Below are 22501 nucleotides of genomic sequence, written 5' to 3'. Positions count from 1 at the left end.
TGCTAACAGGTGATCCCATGTATGCTAGCAAATATTCCTTTCATTATCCTTAAAGATCTTGTAGTTCTATTTTTAAAACTACATGGTTTTTCCTGTCAAACTGTTATATAGGAAAACCAGTATACTTATCTTTTAGAATAAGGAACTGATTTTTTTATTACACATTTTATATTTATTTCATTATCTATCTATCTATCTATCTATCTATCTATCTATCTATCTATCTATCTATCATATACACACACACACACACACACACAAACAATTAAATATAACTAAAACATTCTACCCAACATACTTACATAGTAATGGCTCATTGTGTACATATTATTTTCTAAATGACATTGTCCATCATTTGGTAAAACAATCCCTCCAAGTTTCCCATCTCCAGCAAAATGGAACCCAGCATCCGTGGAAAAAACCAATAGTCGAGTGACATTTCTTCGCCATCCAATTTTTGACTGGGAGAGAAAAAGGAATTTGATAGAACATATACAATTAAAAATTCAGTAGCAAATAAAATGGAGGAAAAAAGAGATCCACATATCCACGTATTGTAGCACATAAGGAAAGATACTGATCCAATCTGTAGACAAGGCAGATTGTCTTATTTTAAAAATAATTTAAGAAGCGACTGGGCAAACATCTGAATTTTTTAACAGATGTGCTGCCTCTCTTGAGGCAGCTGTTGCCAACAGGATTCAAAGAGGCCATGGGGTAAGAGAAATGGCTATTAAAATTGGGCCTTCCAAACAAAAATACAGTTTGTACATTCCACACTTCACTCGAGTGAACAAAACAAAACAAAAAATTACTATTCTAGCAATTTTATTCTAGCACAGATTCTCAAATATCATGAAATAATATTTCAAATATCATGATATAGGCTGTGTACTTGAAAAATCAGTTGCCAGTCTTTATGGGAATAAGACCTGCACAATACTAAGCATGCAAGTCACAACCTGATCTCTAGTCCTTTTTTAACTTACTGAGAATACATATCTAAATAAATGCAAGTAATTAAGGTGTGTTCATTTTTACTTACACTGGATAGAAAAAACCTTTATCCTGTGTGTTTACACAGAAGTATATTAGAAGTTAGTTTGAATCAACTTAACTAAGCAGCCTTAAACAGTAAAAAGGTACTTAAGTAGCAGATTTATTAGTTTATATAAATAGCTCATGGAAACCTATGCTAATTATGTAGGAATTTCAAAGTCATATGAAAACTTCACTAGCAATAGGTCGTTGTAAAATATCAAAAGATATTGATATTTTATTTTAAATACAGCAGATCTTCTGGAGGAGATTATTATCTTTCCTTTCAAGGGAACAAAGCTGAACATTCTCAAGATTCATACTAGGTGACATTTATTTAAAAAAAGGATTACAGCCATTCTTAAGAAAGCAGTGAGAGCCTGTGATTGCTGCTGTAAATCTGGGGGGAGTATGTTCCAGAACATGGGGCCACTACACAAAAGATATGCTACCTAACTTACATATTTACATGCTACATGCTATGCATATAAGCAGCTTCCTATTTCCATGCCAAATACATTTGTTTTTCTATATCTTCCTTTTGTATTTGTATTTACATTATATTATAATCACATTCATACATATTTCTGCTAAAGAGTTGCAACAAGTCCATAAAGCCAGATGAGTAGATCAATTGGTTTTAATTATTTAATCATTTTTCTACTGTTTTATATTATTGATTATACCTTATCTATAAGTGACAAATTGTCAAGAAATAAACTGTATTGTGTCATGGGTTATGACAGGAAAAACACAAGTAAAATACAGATTTTTTATCCTCAAAACTTGTATCCAAGAAGTCACCTTTAAATGCCAATTCATTTAACCTGATCGACAACCATTTTTATATGGTCAATTATTACAGTAATAATAAAAATATGAGAAGAAAAGGCAATATCACTTACACCACAAACAGCAACCTGCATTATTGCATCAAATCCCCCTTCTGGAGAATCCAAATTGCCTGAGATTTGCTGTTCACCCACAAGTGTATTGAACCAGCTTCCATTGCTGGTAAAGTTGAGTACATTCCTGTAGCTAAAGGGACTTGTACAGTTAAGGTCACCTGTGCAGGGATTCCTGAGTTTGGCAGGTGTGGTACTAATATAAGGCATTACTGTTTTTTCAACAAAAGAACCAAAGCCTAAAAGAAAAAAGAAGAAGAAAAAACATCTAAGTATCTTCTAGTTTTGCCATTTTCAATACAGTCAAAAGCTCTACGTGAAAGCAGGCAAACAGCTGGACAGTTCATGCCCTGCAAGGCTTTTGTCACTGGCAATCCTACTAGAAGCATCCTCTAGTCACTGGTCTCCAAAAGACCCCCAAGAATTAATATTGTACAAGTTTCTGGTCTACGTGCTTTATCTTAAAAGGTAGAGACTTTTAACTGGAAAGAATACCATACTTTATCATACTAGAAATGGATAAAATCTATGTTAAGGAAATCAGTATTACTGAACAAATTAATCCATAATTCTTTATTAAAAGACAGGTTCTGCTAACTTCATATACTTCTGCTTCCCTTTGTAGGAATTTTTAAGAGATTAAATTCAATGCTCAGAACCAAATTCCACATTTATAGAGAATCTACACAGTAATTAGAAAGGAACCAGTAGAACAGAAGTGGTAATTTGCATCTATTTTTCTCCAGTTTAGGGATTCAGCTAGGAAAACAATCTCCAGATTCTCATCTTTGTGATGCCCAAATTTATTGTTAGCTTGACATTCTAAGAATATTTATGTCATAAGTAGTATGCACTTTCCTCCTGATGCAGAATTTCACAGTAAAAGAGGCCAAAACAGGCTTCCTAAATCATGTTTACAGTACATTTGCAAACAATTTATATATTATACCAAGATTGAAAAAAAGAAGCATAATCCTATGCATAAGCAAACTCCATACCAATTCGAAAATCTGAAGTTATATTCTTCATTTTACTCATTAGAGAAGTTCCAAGACTTTTGACATTTTCCAAGTCATCTTTCATAGAGTAGGAGAGATCCATGAGGTAATAAAGGTCAATTGGATAATCTTCAGCTCTCTTGAATTTTAATGAAAATGTCTGTGGTTCTCCTAATCACAGGAAAGCAAAGTTAAGCTAAGATTCCAAATGGCAGAAAGCAAGAATACAAATACCTTCATTATGAAAGATATATACCTAACAATAAGCTTGAAGCAAAAATATTATCTAGTTATTACAGTTTCGAGATATTAGAGAAGGGTTTCTCAACCTTATCAACTTTAAGATGTGTGGACTTCAACTCCCAGAATTTCCCAGCCAGCCAGCTGGCTAGAGAATTCTGGGAGTTGAAGTCCACACATCTTAAAGTTGCTGAGGTTGAAAAACCCTGTATTAGAGTCTTCAGTCAGTTTGAATGCTACTTATTTCAGAAAGTCATTCAGACATGAAGTCATAATTAAAAACTACTTGCTATGAAACTGGAAACCATAATTTGGATTCCCATAGCCACACATTAGAAGCTGCATGTATGTAAAGCTAACTTAGGTATGCAGCACTGAGAATGCTTTTGTTAGAAAAGCAACATTAAGAGGTAATGTTATGTTGATAACAGAATTGATATCAACATTCAGTAACTACTGTGTGACATAGATGCACGTATGTATACATCACAATGCACATATGATTTATTGTAAACAAGTAACATCTATTGACCCGTTTCTTTCCTTAGCAATTGGCTCTTTTACAAAACTCTACTGAGAGCTCTATCTCTTTATCAACTGTTTTTTAATTTCTCTCTCACTTTTCTACCCTCAAAAGGGTGCTAAAGGCAGATTACAAAAAATAAACAACAAAATATTAAAACACAGAATGATGCTTAGTTAGCATGAATAAAATGTATCAAAATAATTAAAATGATTTTTAAAACTTTAAACAGATTTTAAAACTTTTTTTCAAAAAAATCAACGTAATGAAATGTGGAAGTCAAATACAATTTCCAAGGGAGACCATTCTGCAATTCGGATAAAAAACTGAATTTAACAAAATGTTAATTTATTCTGTAAATAACATTTCGTTTGTGGGAGGCCAGATCATGCTGGCTATGATAAATTTATGGAAATGATACAAAGAATTCTTACTTGATTGTATACATTTTGATTGAATAATGGTGGAGAAGCAAAGCAGTCTGGAACAACTACGCTTTACAGATCATAAATTACATTCTGAATTGATTTGTGAGAAGGAGCCAACAGCCATAGGTACCCACTGCTAGGAAAATCTTTTTGGTTCTACAACCCAGACCATCTTTAGATTTATTACAGTGGGAAGCAAATAATGTATGTTTTGGATTTTATTAGATGACCTCCTCTTCCTTCTATTCCCTTGGCGCTCCCAAACTACTACCTTATCTATTAACTGGAGGCATATATATATTTCTTTAAGCAATTCCAGAGCCTAGAAAAAAAAAGTTAAATATTTTAATATCTTTTCAATCTCAAATTAATATTTAGATTTTTGCATTTATTTCAAAATTGTTCATGAAAAGCCAATGCTCTAGAAATTATGTTATGCCTTGTTTCATGAAAGGTGGTTATTTAAATTAATACATTATTTCTTGAATAAGTATAAACAAAAGGCTTGCGAATAAATGAGTATTAAAAGACACATGAGATGCTTTTTGACTACTGCTTAAAGGCTTAGGGAATAAAGCTGTGATAAAAAGTTTGAAACAACAAAAACCATCAGGTTCTAAAGTGGAAAATTCTTAATGAACCCAAATTGAAAAAATGACCAGCACTAACCTAGGTTCATTATGTATATTATGGATCTGTCCCAATCTCCCCACTTTGAAAACAAACTTTCACAAATATTTTTACCTTTCCGCAGCTTTAACAGCACTTGCTGTGGTTGAATCTGAGTAATATCTTCTGGTCTAAGACTCTCAGCAGTCCCTTTGACACGATTTGTTACTTCTTTGTTTTTTAGCAGTATATGTGTCCCTCTGGGATTTTCAATTTCTTCTGGAGGGCAGCCTTTATTTTTTAAAGATTCCAAGACATCACATCGTGCTGCAGTAGATTCCCCTTCTTGTAAAAAGGTCTAACAAACATGAACAAGATTAGTACAAAAGTATTTGTAGTACATTTGTATTTAGCTATAATACAATCTTGTTTGCGAGAACCCAAGATGCCATAACATTCTTCACTTTTAAAAGCCATATGTGAGTTAAGCTTTTAAAATGCATATTTGTTACTTTGACACAGTCAATGCTAATTTATTGAGATCTCCTCAGCTGTGTGTAATTGTTGGACTATATCATACATTTTCTGTTTAATATTCTTGGGTGCTTTGAAGACAATTGCTTGAAAAATAGTATGTATTGAAGTAACAAAAATGCAACATGTGATTGAAAAAAGGCACAATAAATTAACAATGGCTGTAAAGTTATGGCCTCAAACAAGAAGCCACACTATAAAAAGGCAGGGACTTCAGGCTCTGAGAAGCGGAGGCCAAAGAATGATTTCATGCTCTTAAGAGAAGGGCACATAGAGGAGAAACACTAAAGGTAAGCCAGCTGGGCCTGTGCCAGGAATATGCTTCCCTCAACACTAAGAGAATGTGGCAAGGAACTGGACCTCATAGACCAGACAATCAGAAACCACAGCTACTAGTGACCAGATGTGATGGTTCTTGGGCAACATTTTGGCCCAATACTCAAGACGATGGCCATGACTCTGAATCATACAAGAGCAAATGTATGGACAAAATGCTTTTTGCAAAATGCAAAAAGTAGTTTTGTCCAGCATTCCATAATGTGAAGCTATGATCTATTCTAAGAGAATGAGGAAGTACATGGAATCTTTTGATATAGTACCCTGCCTCTACAAGGACAAAAGCATTTTGCTTTTCCTTCTGAAAGAAATAAAATGAAATTCATGACTCTATAATCTTGCAATCAAGTCAGGTTGTTAAATTAGATTTCACTAAGAATAAAACAACAATCTAATCCATCTGTTCTCAATTTTGGCTAGACAGCATCTTTCTGGAGATGTTTCTCATTACCTGCTTCTGATCCTTTTTAACCTGAGGTGACAAGAGACTGAATTTAAGACCTTCTATGTATAAAGCGTGACTTCTCCTAATGAGCAGTGCTCCTTTTCAGGTCTTACTCTCCACTCCGCCCCACATACAAACTAGCAGAAAGCAACCACAGGCAGCCTACATTAAGTAGTTTTCCAAGAGCAGAATGGAACAACATGTCATGATATTTGATTTAGAGAGCTAAGCTCAAAAGTCAGTAACTGACTTCTGGTTATGTTCACTACTGACTCCTAGGAGGCGCTATACAACCAGTTTCATTCATATTTTTACATACACACAGAAAATATTGATATATATAATTTTTATTGATTTTTAAAAAAACAATAAACAATACAACTAAACTCAGAAAGGAAAAGAAAAATAAAGAGATAATAGAAAGTGCAAGAAAAAAGAGAGGAAAAAATAAGAAAAATAAAAGAAATATTTAAAGAAGTGACTTCTGATCTTCATCACAAAAAGTACAAACTTAGTAATTCTTCACCCCCTGTAAGGTTACATACAAGTATCTTTTCTTCCCATAACCCATCCCTTATCCATACGCAACCCCATAAATCATTAATATTTCAGTCCTGGTGTCAGCAAAAAGTCCATAAAGGTTCCCAGAATTTTGTAGACACGTCTTAGTTTAACCTTGGTCAAACAAACCAATTTTGTACTCCTTCCTTCTGCTTCCAGCAATCTTGATATTTAATTCATTCAGATGTTGTTGTAGGATTTGATCTCTCGTCAGTTTTTCTCAAAGGCTTCTATAGTAAGTAGTCATTGTCCAGGTCTTGTCCATTGTCCAGGCTCGTCCGTTGTATTTCTACTTTAACTGTCATCTCTATTTTATAATCTACATTTTTTTTTATTTTTCAATATTTCAACAAGTTCTTTATATTCTAATATTTCTGCATCAGATGAGGTTTGTTTCAGGTCTTTGCCCTGTAGATCTTCCAAGGTACTCTCTTTCACGTCTGTCATTTCTTCTTTAACATCTTTTGGATATCCATAGAAGCAGACATCATTGCTGACACTGTAGCTCCTAGTTTGTGTCCCCATTCTCTAAATATCTCCTGGAGTATTTCAAATATCATACCATTTTCTGTCATTTTGTCTCAGTGCTGACCAAAAACAAAAGGCAAGCAGGTCTCTTTTTTTTGTTTCCCTTTTATGCCTGGAATCTTTAGTCTCCTCTAGTGTCCAATTTCTGAAATCATAAAGTCTCGAATTTCTGTTATGACTTAAAGTAGACTAAACAATTTTGTTCCCACAAAGCTGCTGTTTATTTATATAATTATTTCCAAAATCTTATAGAAACAGTCCTAATATTCCAAATTCATCTGGTCCCTTAATTCATTTATAACTTTCTTGGATTAAAGTCTTATTTAGCATTTTGCCATTTATTTCTTTAAAATTCTTAAGCTTATAGTTAATTTTTCTTTTATTCAAGAATGAAGGTAAACCCATCAGGTGGTTTTGCAAACTTGTCGTTTTGAAGATCTCTAATAGCCTTAAGATAGTTAAATAGGTAATTTCTGAAAGTGATTAGAAAGTGAGGTTAGTGAACCCAGCCTTCTTTAAAAGGCTCCACCGTGGTTGAGAGCAAGATGGCTTCCCTTCATCTCCTGGCACTCAGACCCACAGGGAACTGCTATCCTGTGGTCTCCTTGTGAGGAGCAGCCATCCAGAGCACAAGTGGGCAATCTCCCATCCTCTCCTTAGCTGGAGAGGTTCCATGGGACTGGTCTACTTGTCGGACCTTCGGTCGTGGCCACTCGTTGTCTCTGCTCATTCGGAGACATGCTAGCTTGCCATTCCTCACCTGGAAGTCTCCCCACAACCAGTTTCATTCTTGATGGAACTTGTCAGGCACAGGAAGCCCCCTGTATGTAAATTCTTTATATACTGTAGTTTTAAAAACTTTTACCAGGATTTGAATTCACAGGCCCTGCACTCTGATGACTACAATGCATGTGTTTAGCTGTTAGAGCTATATCTGACCTGGGTGTCAGCAGTTTGTAGGAAAGGAAGTCTCTAGATCTTATGAATGGCACACTTTCCTTTTTTTAATTTGCACTCTGACTAGAGAGCTATAGGTGTTAATTTGTCTGAGCCTCATATCAGAAACCTCAAGGAACAGATTGTATAGTGCCTCCTAGTGGAGCATAGTGCACATGACAACTATAATACAAAGCTGTAAACTCTCCTTGGGGACAGGTCTTGAAGCTTCCAATACAAGGCCGAGACAAATGAACACCTGTAGCTCTCTTGTCTGACACTGCAAATGAACAAAAAAGGTACCATGCATAGCATCTAACTAATTTCTGCATTAAAAAGCCACCAATACATACAGAAAAAGTACCATCAAAATAGTTCATACATGTTTTTATCATTTTTACAGTCTGACATGATGGATATAAATTCTTGCAAATTGCCAAAAATAAACAGCCAAGGAAGCAGGAAATATTGCAGGTTATGTCTGTGAAATAGACCAGCTCATGCATACTTTTTTTTAGATTTTTTATCCTGCCTTTATTAATTTTATAAATAACTCAGGGCAGTGAACATACCTAATGCTCCTTCCTCCTCCCATTTCCCCCAACAACAACCCTGTGAGGTGAGTTGGGCTGAGAGAGAGCAACCGGCCCAAAGTCATCCAGCCTGCTTTCATGCCCAAGGTGGGACTAGAACTCACAGTCTCCTGCTTTCTAGCCTGGAGCCTTAACCACTAGACGAAACTGGCTTTCATACTTATGTTCTAGGTTTATATAAAAACTAACGGAAGATCTCCCAGAGACAAATTTGTAATTTGAAAAGTACTATATGAACCAGCCACACATATCTGCAGAACTATGGGGAAAAAAATCCATGTGGAAAACCAATTCAATCAAATTAAAATCTACATGTAGTTTACACTTGAGGTATAGAAATACAAAGCTGGGCTATAAAATATGTCTCTTGGCTGCACCATTTCAGATAATAAGTCAGGGTTCATATGACAGATTGTTCCCCCAAACAAAACTCAAGGAGCCTGAGAGATATATATGGCACACAAAATGTTATCTGGGAAATTAGCCCACAAGTGAAGAATCAGAATGTAGGACATTTCAGAATTCAAATTATATTTTAAATGGGTGTAAAAGCCTCTTGTTCACCTGCATTATCTGTATCTAAAGCCGCTGCCCTTCTAATGTGACAAGGCTATAATTAAATCCAGACAGGGTGACTCCAGAGAAGCATGGTTTTTAAATAATTATGAAGCAGCACTATGACACAGGGGAGACAGAGAAGGCCTATACAATTGCCAAATGAAAAGCACAAAGCTAAAGGAGAATGCTTAAACAGCATATTCTTCACCCTATCAACTCAAGTCCTGATTTTTTACAATAGAATTCTCCCCACTCATGAACAGTAACTAATGAAATGGAAAAAAAAGATCAGGAAAGTTTTTCCCTTTGAAAACCTGCCTAGGTCTCCACTACTCTGTCTCTGTGAAAATTCAAGAAAACCAATCTCTTTACAACAGATACAGGATGCACCATTTGTACAAGCTAAACAGCTTTACTTTCAGAGGGTTTCTCAAACCAAACCAAGCAGAATCACTTCCCTGCCACCTGAATACACAAAGCGGAAAGCATGAAACTCCTCTGCCTTCAAATGCACAAGGGTTCTGTTGATTCGTGTCAGACCAGGAGGAAGGAACAGACTCCTCTATCTTCAAATACTCTCGCAGTTGGTGAATGAAAGGAAGGAAAAGACTGGAACATAAAAGTCTGAGGGGGGGGGGACCCTTTTCTTTCCATGTGCTTTCTAGCTTGAGGGGAGAAACTGATTTTTCTTCCATTATGGCTAGGTCATAGGAAGCAAAATGTTAAGATGCCAGGAGAAGACTCTTATCTAGCACTATGATTTTAGACTACCTGACACTGTGAAAGGTGAATCTTTCACTCCCTGCCTGTCAAGTGTTCTGGAAAGTTAGATCTGTTTATTCATCTAAGATGAAGATCTAAGAGAAGAGGACGGCAGAGGATGAGATGATTAGATAGCATCACTGAAGCAATGAGCATGAAAATGAGCAAACTCAGGGAGGCAGTGAGGACAGGAAGGGCTGGCGCGATATGGTTCATGGGGTCACAAAGAGTCGGACACGACTTAACGAATGAACAACAACAATTCATCTAATATTGAGGAGAAAGAAGGCATCCATAACTGCCGTTACTTCTAAGTGCTTGGCAGCCCAGCACAAGCCTGAATTCTGCTCTTCTATTCAAGAGGAAGGGGGTGGTAAGGATGGAAGGATAACATATGAGAAAGGACAACACAAACATGGCTGATGAACTCAAACCTCCTTGTTCACCCCTTTGTCTAAAATACCTAAGCAGTCTCCCATTACTTGGCAAAGCTAAGCATTCTGTTGGTATTCCTGGTGCTCTACCCTCATTCCCTTTTTAGTTTATTACAGGCTTTTTCTAACAGGTGGTCACAAAACCACAACTGATCAAGTTGAATCTCCTACAGAAATCTAAAATTAATCTAAATTAAAGCATCACTGAAAGATGGCTACACATCCTATTCCTGAACACATTTAGTAAAGAAAATGTTCTATCAGATCTTCTAACCCTGTATAATGACTGTGTTCAATTTTTGGACATGATTCATTTTATTACTGGTCTTGATATAAAAAAAATCCATACCCAGGAAAGTCAAGATCCTCAATCTTAGGATGCCTCCTTAGTGAGACCAGAGTCAAGCATGTCACTGGAATGCCACAAAGTCTGCCATCAGACAGGATGAACATTCTATGTGAGGTTTAATAGTAATGATTTGTTGATGTACTGTGTGTGAAGCTTACTATATCTAGCCTGTGCCATCAGATTTCCTATCATCTCTGTCAACTGAAGTTGACCTTGATAAGTGCCTCTACAATTATCTAGTTCAACTGTTGGTATCAGGTGAGGAACATAAGATTATTCCCATGGATTCTACAAAGATTATCTAGTCTTCATGGAATAGGTGGCAGTGAGGCTGGTTTTTGCCATAATTCTGGTAGCCTGCAATAATGTAGAAAGCACTCATAGAAAAACCAGACTGGAAATGTCTAATCAGATCACCTGAAAAACAGAGTTATCATTAATTATAACTAGTCCTCTGGCTCAAGGCTCCAGTTATGTACAAGATTTGCTCTGCTTAGTAATAAGCATTCTCTGATAGAGGCACTTTTACAAGGCCCTGGTTAAGAATACAAAAGGGACACAGTTCCTGATACACCTGATGCAGGTCACAATCTTCACCCAAAATTTTCATGCCACTCAGGAATGGCAAGGAAGGCATCAGAGGAGCAGAATCACTGCTGTCTGATGGAGTTAATGAGAGGAGGATCAATTGCAGTTAGACAAAGGAGTAGTGGATAAACTGTTGGAACATGAAATGCCCCAGGTAAGGACAGAATAGACACTGCTACAGTATGGGAAATGAAGTGTTCCATTTCATCCTAATGCAGCCCTACAGTGTGGCAGCTGGTACGTGTCAAGTAACTGTGATGAAAATGACTATCATTTCTATAGCATAAGTACATACAGGTAGCAATCATAGCCAGTTGGAGTATGATGGCAATCTAGACCAATCTTTAACATAACAGTATGAGCTAATCGAGTACACAGAGAATTCCAAGTATGCCATTTCATCAGAATCAGAAGAAACAGTATATTGACAGAGAGAAGATAGAGAAGATGGGCAGCTCTAGGTGGTAAAGCCAATGGGAAGTAATATTCTGTTCAGCAGAAATGGGGAAGCTGCCAATTTTCCTTTCAGAAGATGAACAGATTGATTCAGAAGTGGATAGTCTGATCAAAGGAGTGAGCAACACTTTTCTTGAGACTGCTAATAGGAACTCACAAAGAGGATGAAGAGTAGGCCAGCCTAGCAGATACCCAGCAGAAAGAGCTGGCCTTGGTGTCAGAGCATCCTGTTCCTTTCCATGTGAACAACATAATTATCTTAAGTCCCATGGCTGAAACTGACATAATGAATTCAAACTAGATTCAATCCATTCATTCTTTATTTTCTGGTTGTGTAAATATTAGAAATTGAAGGATAAAATGTGATTTGGTTCACAGACGGAGTTCGTGTAGCACCTGTTGGGAATACCTTAAACCAAATATCTCTTTTCCCAGGATAGTTAAGCTACCCAAGAAAAGATGCAGCTGCTTTAAGGTGCTCGTGACATGTTTATGAATGTGCCCTGAATCACACGCTGCTCTTTGAAACTGGATCTTTGTACATCCTTAATTTTATCTCATCCTTTTTTATGGAGTTTAGATGCCACCGCCGCCATCGCCACCACCACCACATTACTCTATCATCGTAAGAGATAAGTTACTTCTAAAGTGCATGACTGGTCTAACATTACCCAGTGAAGTGTATAACTCCAGTGAGAAAAAGGAAATGCATGTGTTAGCCATAATATCATACTGAAAACAACTGATCCACAAACACAGCAAATATTTCTGATAATTATTTTTTGCTTGTTTTCCTGTGGCAACCTTCATTTTCTACCAGTTGCTTAGTATTTTTTTATTTAATGTGCTTCATCACATTTCTATCCTATCGATGGCCAGATTAGGACAATTCCGCAAAGGTTTTCTGATTTTGAACAGAAACCTGTTGGTCTTATCCGCTTTATGTTTCCTAGACTTCAGAACCCTGTAAGTTCTTCAGATAACCACAGCCAGGGATATGGTATCAATGTATTAAGAAGGGGCACTCCAGTCACAAATGACCAGGGAAGGGAGATGAGAAAAGGTTTTACTTGATGGCCCAGAGAAACAAAGACATACTGTTTCTCTTCCTGCTCTTCATCTGGAACTAAGTTGCTTGACAAAGACAAGAGTAATTAATACTGCCAAACTACAGTCTCTGAGTCTCAGGTCTTTCTCAAGGCACTCTCCCACCTGACATCCCTTACATAGGATTGAACCGCAGTCTGTGGGGCACCTGCTCTTCTACTGTTGCTGGCAGGCTGCTGCGAGCAGATCCTTCCTTGATTCTCCTCTCCATGTTATCTTGCCACCCTATAGGACTGCAATCTTAACTTTTATCATGCTAATTTTTTATTAACAAGGGGCTCCTCCAAGCCATCTCCAGAACAACCCTAGATTACATCTAGTTATAACATATATAATATACCATGTAAATTCATAAGAATATATAATTTGAATTAATTATACATTTATAATTTATGTAAAATATAAATACAAATACTGTTTTGAAACAGTTAAAAATACGTACTATATTTTTGCACCATCCACAATTTGGCCCAGCTTGTATACAATCGGCACATGATTTTGCATTAGCGTTTATACAAACGTTCCCACCTATAAGAAACATACGATCATATTTTTTAAAAATGCAATCAAAGAGCTAATTTAAGTTGCAATTAGTACATGTCTTTCTATACATTCAGTTGATAGGTCAAACTATTCACTATATACCATTATCAGTACTACTGCAAAAAATCACATAATATGGAAGGCAGCTTCATTTAGAGAAATCATGTAAATATTTGTGTGTGTAACTGACTGCAATATATTTATTTAGCTTCACGCACACTCAAACTGAACATGCAGCAAAATAAATTCAAGTTTAATTGTTTACATGTAAATAGTCAAACCAGATAGGAAACTTTATAGCTGCCTTCCACACACTTCCTTGTGTGTTATTGTGTGTCCAGAAGGTTACAAGTATAATAGTTTACCTTGCTGGAAGAATGGAAGATGCACAGAATTTTATATGAGTCCCATGTGATAGAACAGTTCCAAGGTTTCCTAAAGAATTTAAAATCCTCCAGGTGGCCTAGATCATTATTTAGAAGATACAGCTCAGTCCCTTTGCAGGAAAGAAATCAATGCTGATTTCTTTCTCCCATATCAACAGAGCCATAATTCCAGCTGTTAAATGAAGAATGCAGTGCTTTCCAGATGAATTCAGAATGGATGTAATCATATTAAGATTTTGAAATTATTCCACTTACTTTGTTGGGCAAATCCATAAATTATGAGGCAATTTAATAATCCAACCGAGAGAAGAAAATTGAAATGTGTCTGTTGAATAAAATGGAAACAATTAAATTAGCTGGCTTAAGTCTCTCCATAACCTTTCATAAAAGTGGTTCAGACAATATTGTACAATCAATACAGAATTTTGACAACTGCACTGCAAAAATCACATATTTCTATAGTTTTAAAGAAAACCCTTAGATTAATGGAGTGCTAATTAGCAATGTACCAAATACCCATTTTTTCCCCAACACTTTTTGAAAGGAAAGATCTATGTATCATACATGGGCATCAGAAGCAAGGAATGGTATAATGTGTGGACAGAAATGCTTATTATTTTCATAACTTTGCATGTTTCGTTATTATTTTGAATGTTCTTTAGTTTGTAAAACTGTAAAAAATAGTTATGTTCAAAAAAATTAGAAAACACAAAAAATCTATTTACAGCATCTCCATTATAGCATGTGGTTTTTTTCACTGCGATTATAACATAGTTGACAATTTAAATTATGGCATTTAACTAAATTGCATTTATTTTATCAGCAACATGTAGACAAAGCAACCTGACAAGGGTGGAGAAAAGATCATAGCAAACCACCAAACTTAAACCACAGAATAGAAAGGGGTTCTTCCCTTCCTTTTTTTTCTTCTATTAGGAACTCTTTCAAGATTCTCCTTTTCATGGAAGAAAAATAGGGAGGAAAAATAAGTATGCCAGTTCCAGAACTGGCATATTTTTTTCTCTATTCCAAGCAACTGTCAGGAAAAGGAAAAACTATAGAACCATTTACAGATTACAGAGATAACAGGTATTTCCCCCACAAAAGAGGCTTCAAGGATAGACTTTCTCCTCCAACCATTGAAAACAATTTTATGATTACTCCTAAGTAAAGAGAAAGCACAGGTGGGCTCTCCAGAGTGCATTGTGCTTGGAAATGGGGATGGGCTGCAAAAACTCCTCCATGATTCTCTCTTTCACCAAGACAAAAGCTGAGCTGTCAATTTATAATCCATCAGTGACATGGACCAAATCTTACTTTCCTGACAACTAGCAGTATTAGTCCCCCAAATGAAGACATTTAACCAACATTTTTTCAGAATCATACATACTCCATGCATCTGATGAAGTGGACTATGATTCACAAAAACTCATGGAATTACAAATTTAAATTACCACAAGACTTTGTCAGGGTATTACCCTGGAGTAAAGAATTTCTCAGTGAGAATATGGACTTGACATAGCACAGCTTGACTGTGTCTGCAATCCCCGCAACCCGCCCAGAGCACACACCTGTAGGGTATGGCAGCATGACATAGCACAAACCACTGTATATAGCAAAGTGTGTGGCTGGTGATAGGAGTTGTGTCTGGTGTTGGAGTTCTGGGCAGTAATAGGGATTTGCAGGTTGGTGTACATTCTGTATATACTGTACAGTAAACGTCTGTGTATAAGTTTTCTACATTGGACTGTTTATTTTGTCTCACTCACGGAGCACCACTGCGCGGAGTGTACGCTGCACACCCTGACAGACTTATTTTTGCTGCAAAAGATTAACACTCTATGTACTCTTCTGCATGGGTATCTGCAAAGGGGTGATGAGATGATAAAGTGTCACACAACTCTGCCCTTTTTGTACTTGTGTTGTGACACTGTACACAAGTACATAAGGGGTGGGCTTGTGACATGAAATCATGGCACATGTTTTTCATTTTAATTAAGTTCTAGTTGCTATGAATGCCCATACTCCTCTGTTAACCAGAAAAAAGATTTTTAATATAGCTGCAGATGTTAATATTCTTCGACATGTACTTTGTCACCTACTTGGATCATTTAGCTTAACATTTCTTCCACCAATGAATTCTCATTCCTGTACTCCAGGAAAAAAGTTACAGCAACTCTGGAAAAAAATACTTTTGCAATTTCTAGTGAAAAGCATATTGTCTTAAATCCTGAGTATACCATGTACCACAAATGTTTTCTTTCTGTAGCTCCTTCCCAAAAATATATTCAAATGTATATAATTTTAAAGCTCATATTTAGCTACTTAAATTTTAGAATATGGTTTTATATGCTACTGTACCTCTTAAATGCAGCACTGATTCTAGGATGTATCCTAGTGCTTATAAAAGGTTGGGTGTGCCTTTTGGATGTGCTAAGGGCCACTGCGCTAGAATGAGAGTTACATCCCAACTGAAGAGAGAGAAAAAAAGGACTCACAATATGCACCTTCATTTGTGGCAGAGAGGGATCCTATAATAAGCTGTTACTGAGAGTCTTCCCCAATCATAATCACTGACATCAGCCAGGCCATACAGAAGCCAAGTTAGCTGGAATACTCTTTGACTTTTTATAGGGTGCAGCATCTGTTCTAACAGAAGCATATTCATTAAAAAACAAGGTCATTGGAGTCCTTGTGGAGTGAGGCGACAGAAATCAACAGAAAACAAAATAAGTAAGTAAATGAAAATAACATATTGTTTATCAAAACAGACATAGCACATTTTCTCTCTCTTCAGGAAAAGGAAGTTTCTCATTTCCTTTCTGACTTTTTAAAGAGTTTACCTAAGAATGAAAAGAGTTGCAGACAAAAACTGGATATAAAAAATATTTTAAAACACTTGACAACTTTTAATTACTGATCAGCTCTCAACTGCAGAATAGTTGGTTTTATTTTGAAAATAAAAGTTACCATAGCTATTATACTGAAGCTCTGAATAAAAAAATCCATCCATAACCACATAAAGAAACAACTCAAAAGCTCTTCCCTACCTGCATTCAGAAGACTGACACAAAAATGCATCCAATCAGTGGCTGAGTTTTGAAAGAGACAAAGAAAGGCCAAGACAAGACTAGAATTCCATGCAACACACAATGCCACAGAATGTGCATATACAACTACTGTATGCTGTTTTCAGTATAATGGACTAATGCATGTTTCCTTTTGCAATTTATGCATGCAGCTTTTTACATACTACTGAAACCCAAAATGGCTTCAAACTTAACTCACGTAAAAATATGCATAGCATCCACTCTTGAATACATTTTAAGGAAGATTCAGACAAAATGGAACAGGTGCATAGAAGGCAATGATTGGAAACTAAGTCTTATTGGGAAAGAATGAAGCAATTGATTGAAGGGTATATGTTAACAACCTTTACACACCTGAAAGGATGCCAAAATAAATGCCATCATCTGTTCTCTGTCACAATGGACTGTCAGTCCCCTGCTTTTAGAAGCTGATTATGTCTGAGAAATACTTTGGTTTTTTATATAGTAAAAACAAATTATGATCTTCACAAATCAAATACAGCCCCCTTTCACCCAAATATTGAAAGAAAAAAAATTAAATGTACCTTTGGCATTTTTTATTTAATGTTTACCCCACCTCTCCTCTGTGAGCTCAAGGCAGCATAAGTGGCAGTCTGAGGACAGCAGGACTGAGTCACCAAGTGAGTTTCTATGGCTGAGGATGTGCTTAAACCTGGGTCCCCATAATCTTAATCCAACTCTTTGGCCATGCTGCTACACTGCCTTTTCTTACTCATTTCTTACTTTCCTACACACAATCAACACAGAAATTACATCTCAGTTTAAAGAAAGAAAAAAACCCAATGAAGTTATACTTTATAAGAGAATAAAATAGGTTATTCTCAAAAGATATACCTGTTTTCAGCGGACGTGAGCATATTTCATTTAGTACTAAAGCCAGCATTCCTCTCCAATTATGGCACCAAATATACAAAGCATTTATGTAAAAACTGATGCTACCCCAAGACTAGCATATCCCACAAAAGCAGTAAATTCCATTCAATGTCCAAATTTGGTAACTGAAGATTCTAGGTTAGATTTATTCTTGACAGAATTCTCCCATAGCTGACGTTTCTAATGAATATTAGGGAAGCACAGGAAACTGCCTTTCCTGACTCAGACTTTTGGCCCATCTAACCCACTACGGGAACAGGGATTGCTAGCTGCTCTTCCAGTTATTTGTCTACAGGGTCTGGATAGGCTAATTTTAAAAGCTGATGGCAGAAGACACATTCAGGCAGGAATTTTTCCAGTCCCACCTGCAGATGTTACAAATTTAAGATTGGATCTCCTGAATGCAAAATATACACATTTATCACCGAAACAAGCCCTCTCCTCTAAACAACAGGATCCTACTGTCAATGGACCAGACCCTGATTTAGCAGTGAGCACTGGATTTCCATTTAGAAATAAAATATGTTCAAAGAAGAATTTACCCTGTTTAAACTTTAATTATCATAATATAGTCATAATCAGAAGCCACATTTTAATCCATGTTTTCAGAAATGGAAGAACAAATCACAATTAGATCAAGTGTCACAGAAACTGTATTTGTTCAGACATTTTTGCTTTTAATTTATTCTGTGGGGTAAAAGTGGGGAATGGGAGTGCTTGAGTCCAAGACCCATTACTTAATTAATGGGTAATCTGTATTAATTGTATTAATTACAAAGCAAGAAGCTATTGTCTATAAAGCAGACTACTCATTTTTTATGATACATAAGTCTGCTTACTCATTTCCTTAGGATAATTTTTTTTGTGACACCCTAGTGAGTAATCTGCTTTATCATTATTTGATTTTTACACTGTAGCTTGGTGCCCAAGGCAGGAAATCTTCCTGGTTAACTACAGTTCTTCCATTTGGTCCTGTTAATTAGATTTTAAGTTTTAATCACGGTCCAGAGAAGTGAAGGGACTGAGGTAAGATTATCCAAAATGCAGTATATCATTCTCTATTATACATTTCATGTGATTCATATCAAGTGTAACATAAAAAAAATGAAAAGACTACGCTGTCCCCTTATGTGAGTACAATAAAATTTGTAGCATAATGATTAACAAGGCAATGGAAGCCAGAGAGACATCACAACGTTACTCTTCAACCTACAAAGAGGCCATGGGTAGCTTTTTTTAACCATCTACAATGTCTGGATAGATTCATTTTAAAAGTCATCAGCAGAAGACACATTCAGAAAAGTCACTACCAAACAATCTCTATTTCAATAACCCTGTCTTGCCTTACATATATGCTCACAAAACTGCTTAGCAGGAGTTGAAAAGATGTATAACATTTAAACCTTCCACAATATTGAGAAAAATCAAAGAACAGTGGTAGACAAGATAAGTTAAATGTCACTAGACAGACAGTTCTATCATACATGCTGCATTTACCCAATAAGAAAATGTTTTTCCCTCCTAATAATTACCTCCGAATTAAAGGATCTTACATTCAATAATGAATCCAACTGTGACAAGGAAAGAGGGACAAACCTAAGGTCCTTGTGGATTTATATCAGATAGCAAGAAGAGTGATTCCCCCGACCCAATCCCCAACCTTGGGAGACATTTTCCCTTCCTTTTCCGGGTTTCCTCCCACTGCTTCTAATGGGAGATAATTAATCCTCATCCGTTTCGGGGACCACATATATTTGGCTGTAGTTTATTTTGGCTAGGATTATTTTACTGCTCACCATTAGAAACAAAAAGATGTATCCTTCCATAGATTCATGCCTCCCCCCACATGCAAGAGCTCCCCATTTTGCTCCTGATTCAGACTCCAACATTGGGGAAGCAAAGGCCAGAGATGTTTGCAAGACTGGATCTTTTCCTGAGAGTGCAGATGTGGCCTTCGCCTTCAGTTAGCCATCCTATGGATCAGCTCCTAGCACAGCAGGGACTTAGAGAAGTTTATAACCTGTCTTTCAATATTTTAGTTATCAAGGCAGAACAACAGAAGCATCAATAAAACTATCTGATCATGTAAGATAAAGGCCCAAATTAACACAGTGAGCTTCATGTCACCGTGGAATACGAACCAAGTAAAACAGTTCTTTTGGTGTATCTTAAAGGGACAATAGTTCTGGATCACAATGCTACCCAGACTGGGTTGATTTTCATGTAAAACCTGTAGTTACTAAATTTCACAAAACAGCATTTCCAAGTACTTTCCATCAAGCAAGATGGTAAACAAAGCACATCAAAACTGGGGGAGGAGGGAATAACAAATGGAATTGACATTTTGATGAAATGCTGAGCTCTGTTAGAGAGATATCTATCTTGTGGCTCTTAAGAGCTCCCACCAAATTATAATATTTGATGTGACAGAGGGACGAAATTACTAAATGTGGGGGTAATTATTAACAACGTGTAATTAATTCAAATTAAGCTGAAACTGAAATTAAATCAAATTTATCTTTTTTTACTAGCCTACCCTTTCTTGCATTAGTATCCTACTTCTTGGATTACAGCCCACACCATGCCAAGAGAGGCTTCAGCTCCCAAAATACTGTGTATCCCTACTCTACTAAGCTACTTTTAAGTCATTCTTTTGCTAAGGTGAATAATGGTGCATTTTCTGTTTTTTAGGTAAAACACAGATCTTTAATAAACTAAAAACCAAAGAGCAGTAGAAGGAATTGGATAGTTCTTGCATTAACAGAGCCAAATATAATTTGAATTGATGTCCAAGATAAAACCAATTTAAGCCAAATTAGGCAACCAAGTATGCCTTCCACTGCAATGTTATTAGAAAAATCATGGCAATCGATACCAAAGTGACATTTCCAATATTATTAAAAAAACAAAACAAAAAACAAAACAAAACAAAAAAAAACCAGCAGTGCAGCGACTAAGGGCTGGTTTGGATAGAGAAAAAACTTGCTTAGTTATGAGCCAATGCCTACTTCAAGGGGTGGGGAGAAGGTTCTATGCTCAACAATTTTCTGAGTGCTTTCATCAAGGTAATTTAATGTGTCAGAAAAATATGAAATCACACAGAAAACTATTAAGAATAGAAATGCAATGTTAAACCTTGCCCAGAGACTGTGAAAGGGAAAGAGGAGACAGTACAAAGTTCCTATAAGGGGATGTTAATATGCAAATATAAATATATTACTGCAAGCTGCAAGTACTGTAATTGTATCAGACTGAAAGCATGCAAGTAAGAATGAAAAAAATATCAGTACCAAAAATATTATGGGAATGAAATGCAGTATCTTTAGGAAACAGAATGTACAAAGATATCCTGTGCGTTCAGCTGCAGGTAAATATAGCTGGAAGAAAGCTATACTGGTTATGAACTCTGCTGAGTCTATTTATTCTGAAGTAACATTTTACAAAAATACTGGGGGTGGCTTTAGGATCTGGAAGTTGCAAACCGTCACGCCCTCGGGCCCTTTCCACGCACACGAGCATATTCCCAGGCAAGCAGCCCTCGATAATTACACCCCGAGACCAAAGCCCATAAACACCACTGGCAAAATCTTGGGTCGGCAGCTCACAGAAGAATCGTGTGAATCCTTACGTGTAACCGCTAGCATTTCCATCCCCGCTAGAGCAGCGCAGGTCGCTTTCGGGTTCGCTTCGAGACTTAGGTTCCCCCCAGACCCGAACACAATTCGCGGGGGGCGGCGGGGAGGCGCGGAATCAACGCCCCCCGAGCCAGAACAAAAGGCTTCGGGAGGCGGGGAAGGGCTTTCATTACTTCCCGGATGGTTCGGATTTCGCTCCAGGACCTCAGGATCCTCTCCCTTCCTTCCCCAGCAGCCCCCCCCCGCCCACCCACCCGAAAGACGCGACCCTGAGTCGGGGGGGCTCCGGAAAGGAACTCGGGAGCCTTTCGGAAAAGGGGAGAAAGACGGGTGGGCGTTCCTTCGCCTCTCGCACCCCCAGCCCACCGGACGAACAAAGACGGGGGGAGGGAGGGGCCCAAATTCAGGATTGCTTTGCCCGCCGCTTCCCCTCCACGAACACGCGGCCCTACCGGTCCCATGGCCGGGCTCGCCTCTGGCGCGTCTGGCCCTGAGAAGAGGCTGGCTGGCTGGCTGGCGGCGCGGCGAAAGCCCCTTCCCTGGCTCTCGTCAGCCGGGCCTGGTCTCCCAGGGGCGACGTCCGGCGGCTCCTTCACGCCTCCGCTCCTTCCCCCGTGTGGCAGGCCCGGGAAAGGAGACAGCACGGCCCGCCACCGCCGCTGCTCCCTCCTCGCCTCCGGAAGCGCATTCCTCGCTGCTGCCGTCAAGCGGGGCGGGGCGGAGCGTGCAGGCGCTGAAGTGGGCCCTCGGGCACGTCGGAGCGCAGCGCAGCGCAGCGCGGCGGGGCTTTCCCCGCCCGCCCCGGAGCTGCCGGGATCCTCCCGCGGGAGCGGCTGTTAGCGCGGCCCGTTGCCGCCCCGCGCCGCGCCCGAGGATCCGACGCGCAGCGTTGTGGGCTTCTCCGTGACTCTTGGAGTTTAGGGCGCGGTTGCTGCTACCGGTCTGAAGGCTGGGATTAACTGACCCCGATGGGGCTTCCTGTTAGGACCCAAGGTTGTCAAATCGAGCTCATCTTTCCTTCTGCTC

General features: G+C 37.9%; 1 protein-coding gene across 2 annotated transcripts in view; it reads right to left on the bottom strand.

Moving 5' to 3' along the window:
* Positions 1-22190, bottom strand: part of ITGB1 (integrin subunit beta 1) — a 37100-nt gene extending 14910 nt beyond the window's left edge. For both annotated transcript variants that reach the window (XM_088150107.1, XM_088150108.1), the window contains exons 1-7: positions 21928-22190; positions 14113-14182; positions 13371-13456; positions 4877-5099; positions 2942-3112; positions 1944-2182; positions 303-461 (exon numbers count right to left, since the gene is read on the bottom strand). In XM_088150107.1, coding sequence (XP_088006233.1) covers positions 303-461; positions 1944-2182; positions 2942-3112; positions 4877-5099; positions 13371-13456; positions 14113-14182; positions 21928-21936 — 957 coding nt within the window. In that variant the 5' untranslated portion in view covers positions 21937-22190. The remainder of the gene's footprint in view (positions 1-302; positions 462-1943; positions 2183-2941; positions 3113-4876; positions 5100-13370; positions 13457-14112; positions 14183-21927) is intronic.
* Positions 22191-22501: the final 311 nt, after the last annotated feature.

This window comes from Python bivittatus, unplaced genomic scaffold (assembly GCF_059951505.1).
Source record: "Python bivittatus isolate LINGU-HERP-01145 unplaced genomic scaffold, Pbiv_v1 ctg000610_np1212, whole genome shotgun sequence".
NCBI classification, from domain to species: domain Eukaryota; kingdom Metazoa; phylum Chordata; class Lepidosauria; order Squamata; family Pythonidae; genus Python; species Python bivittatus.
Note: the sequence above shows the minus strand (reverse complement) of the source record. Positions and strands in the feature narration are given on the sequence as shown.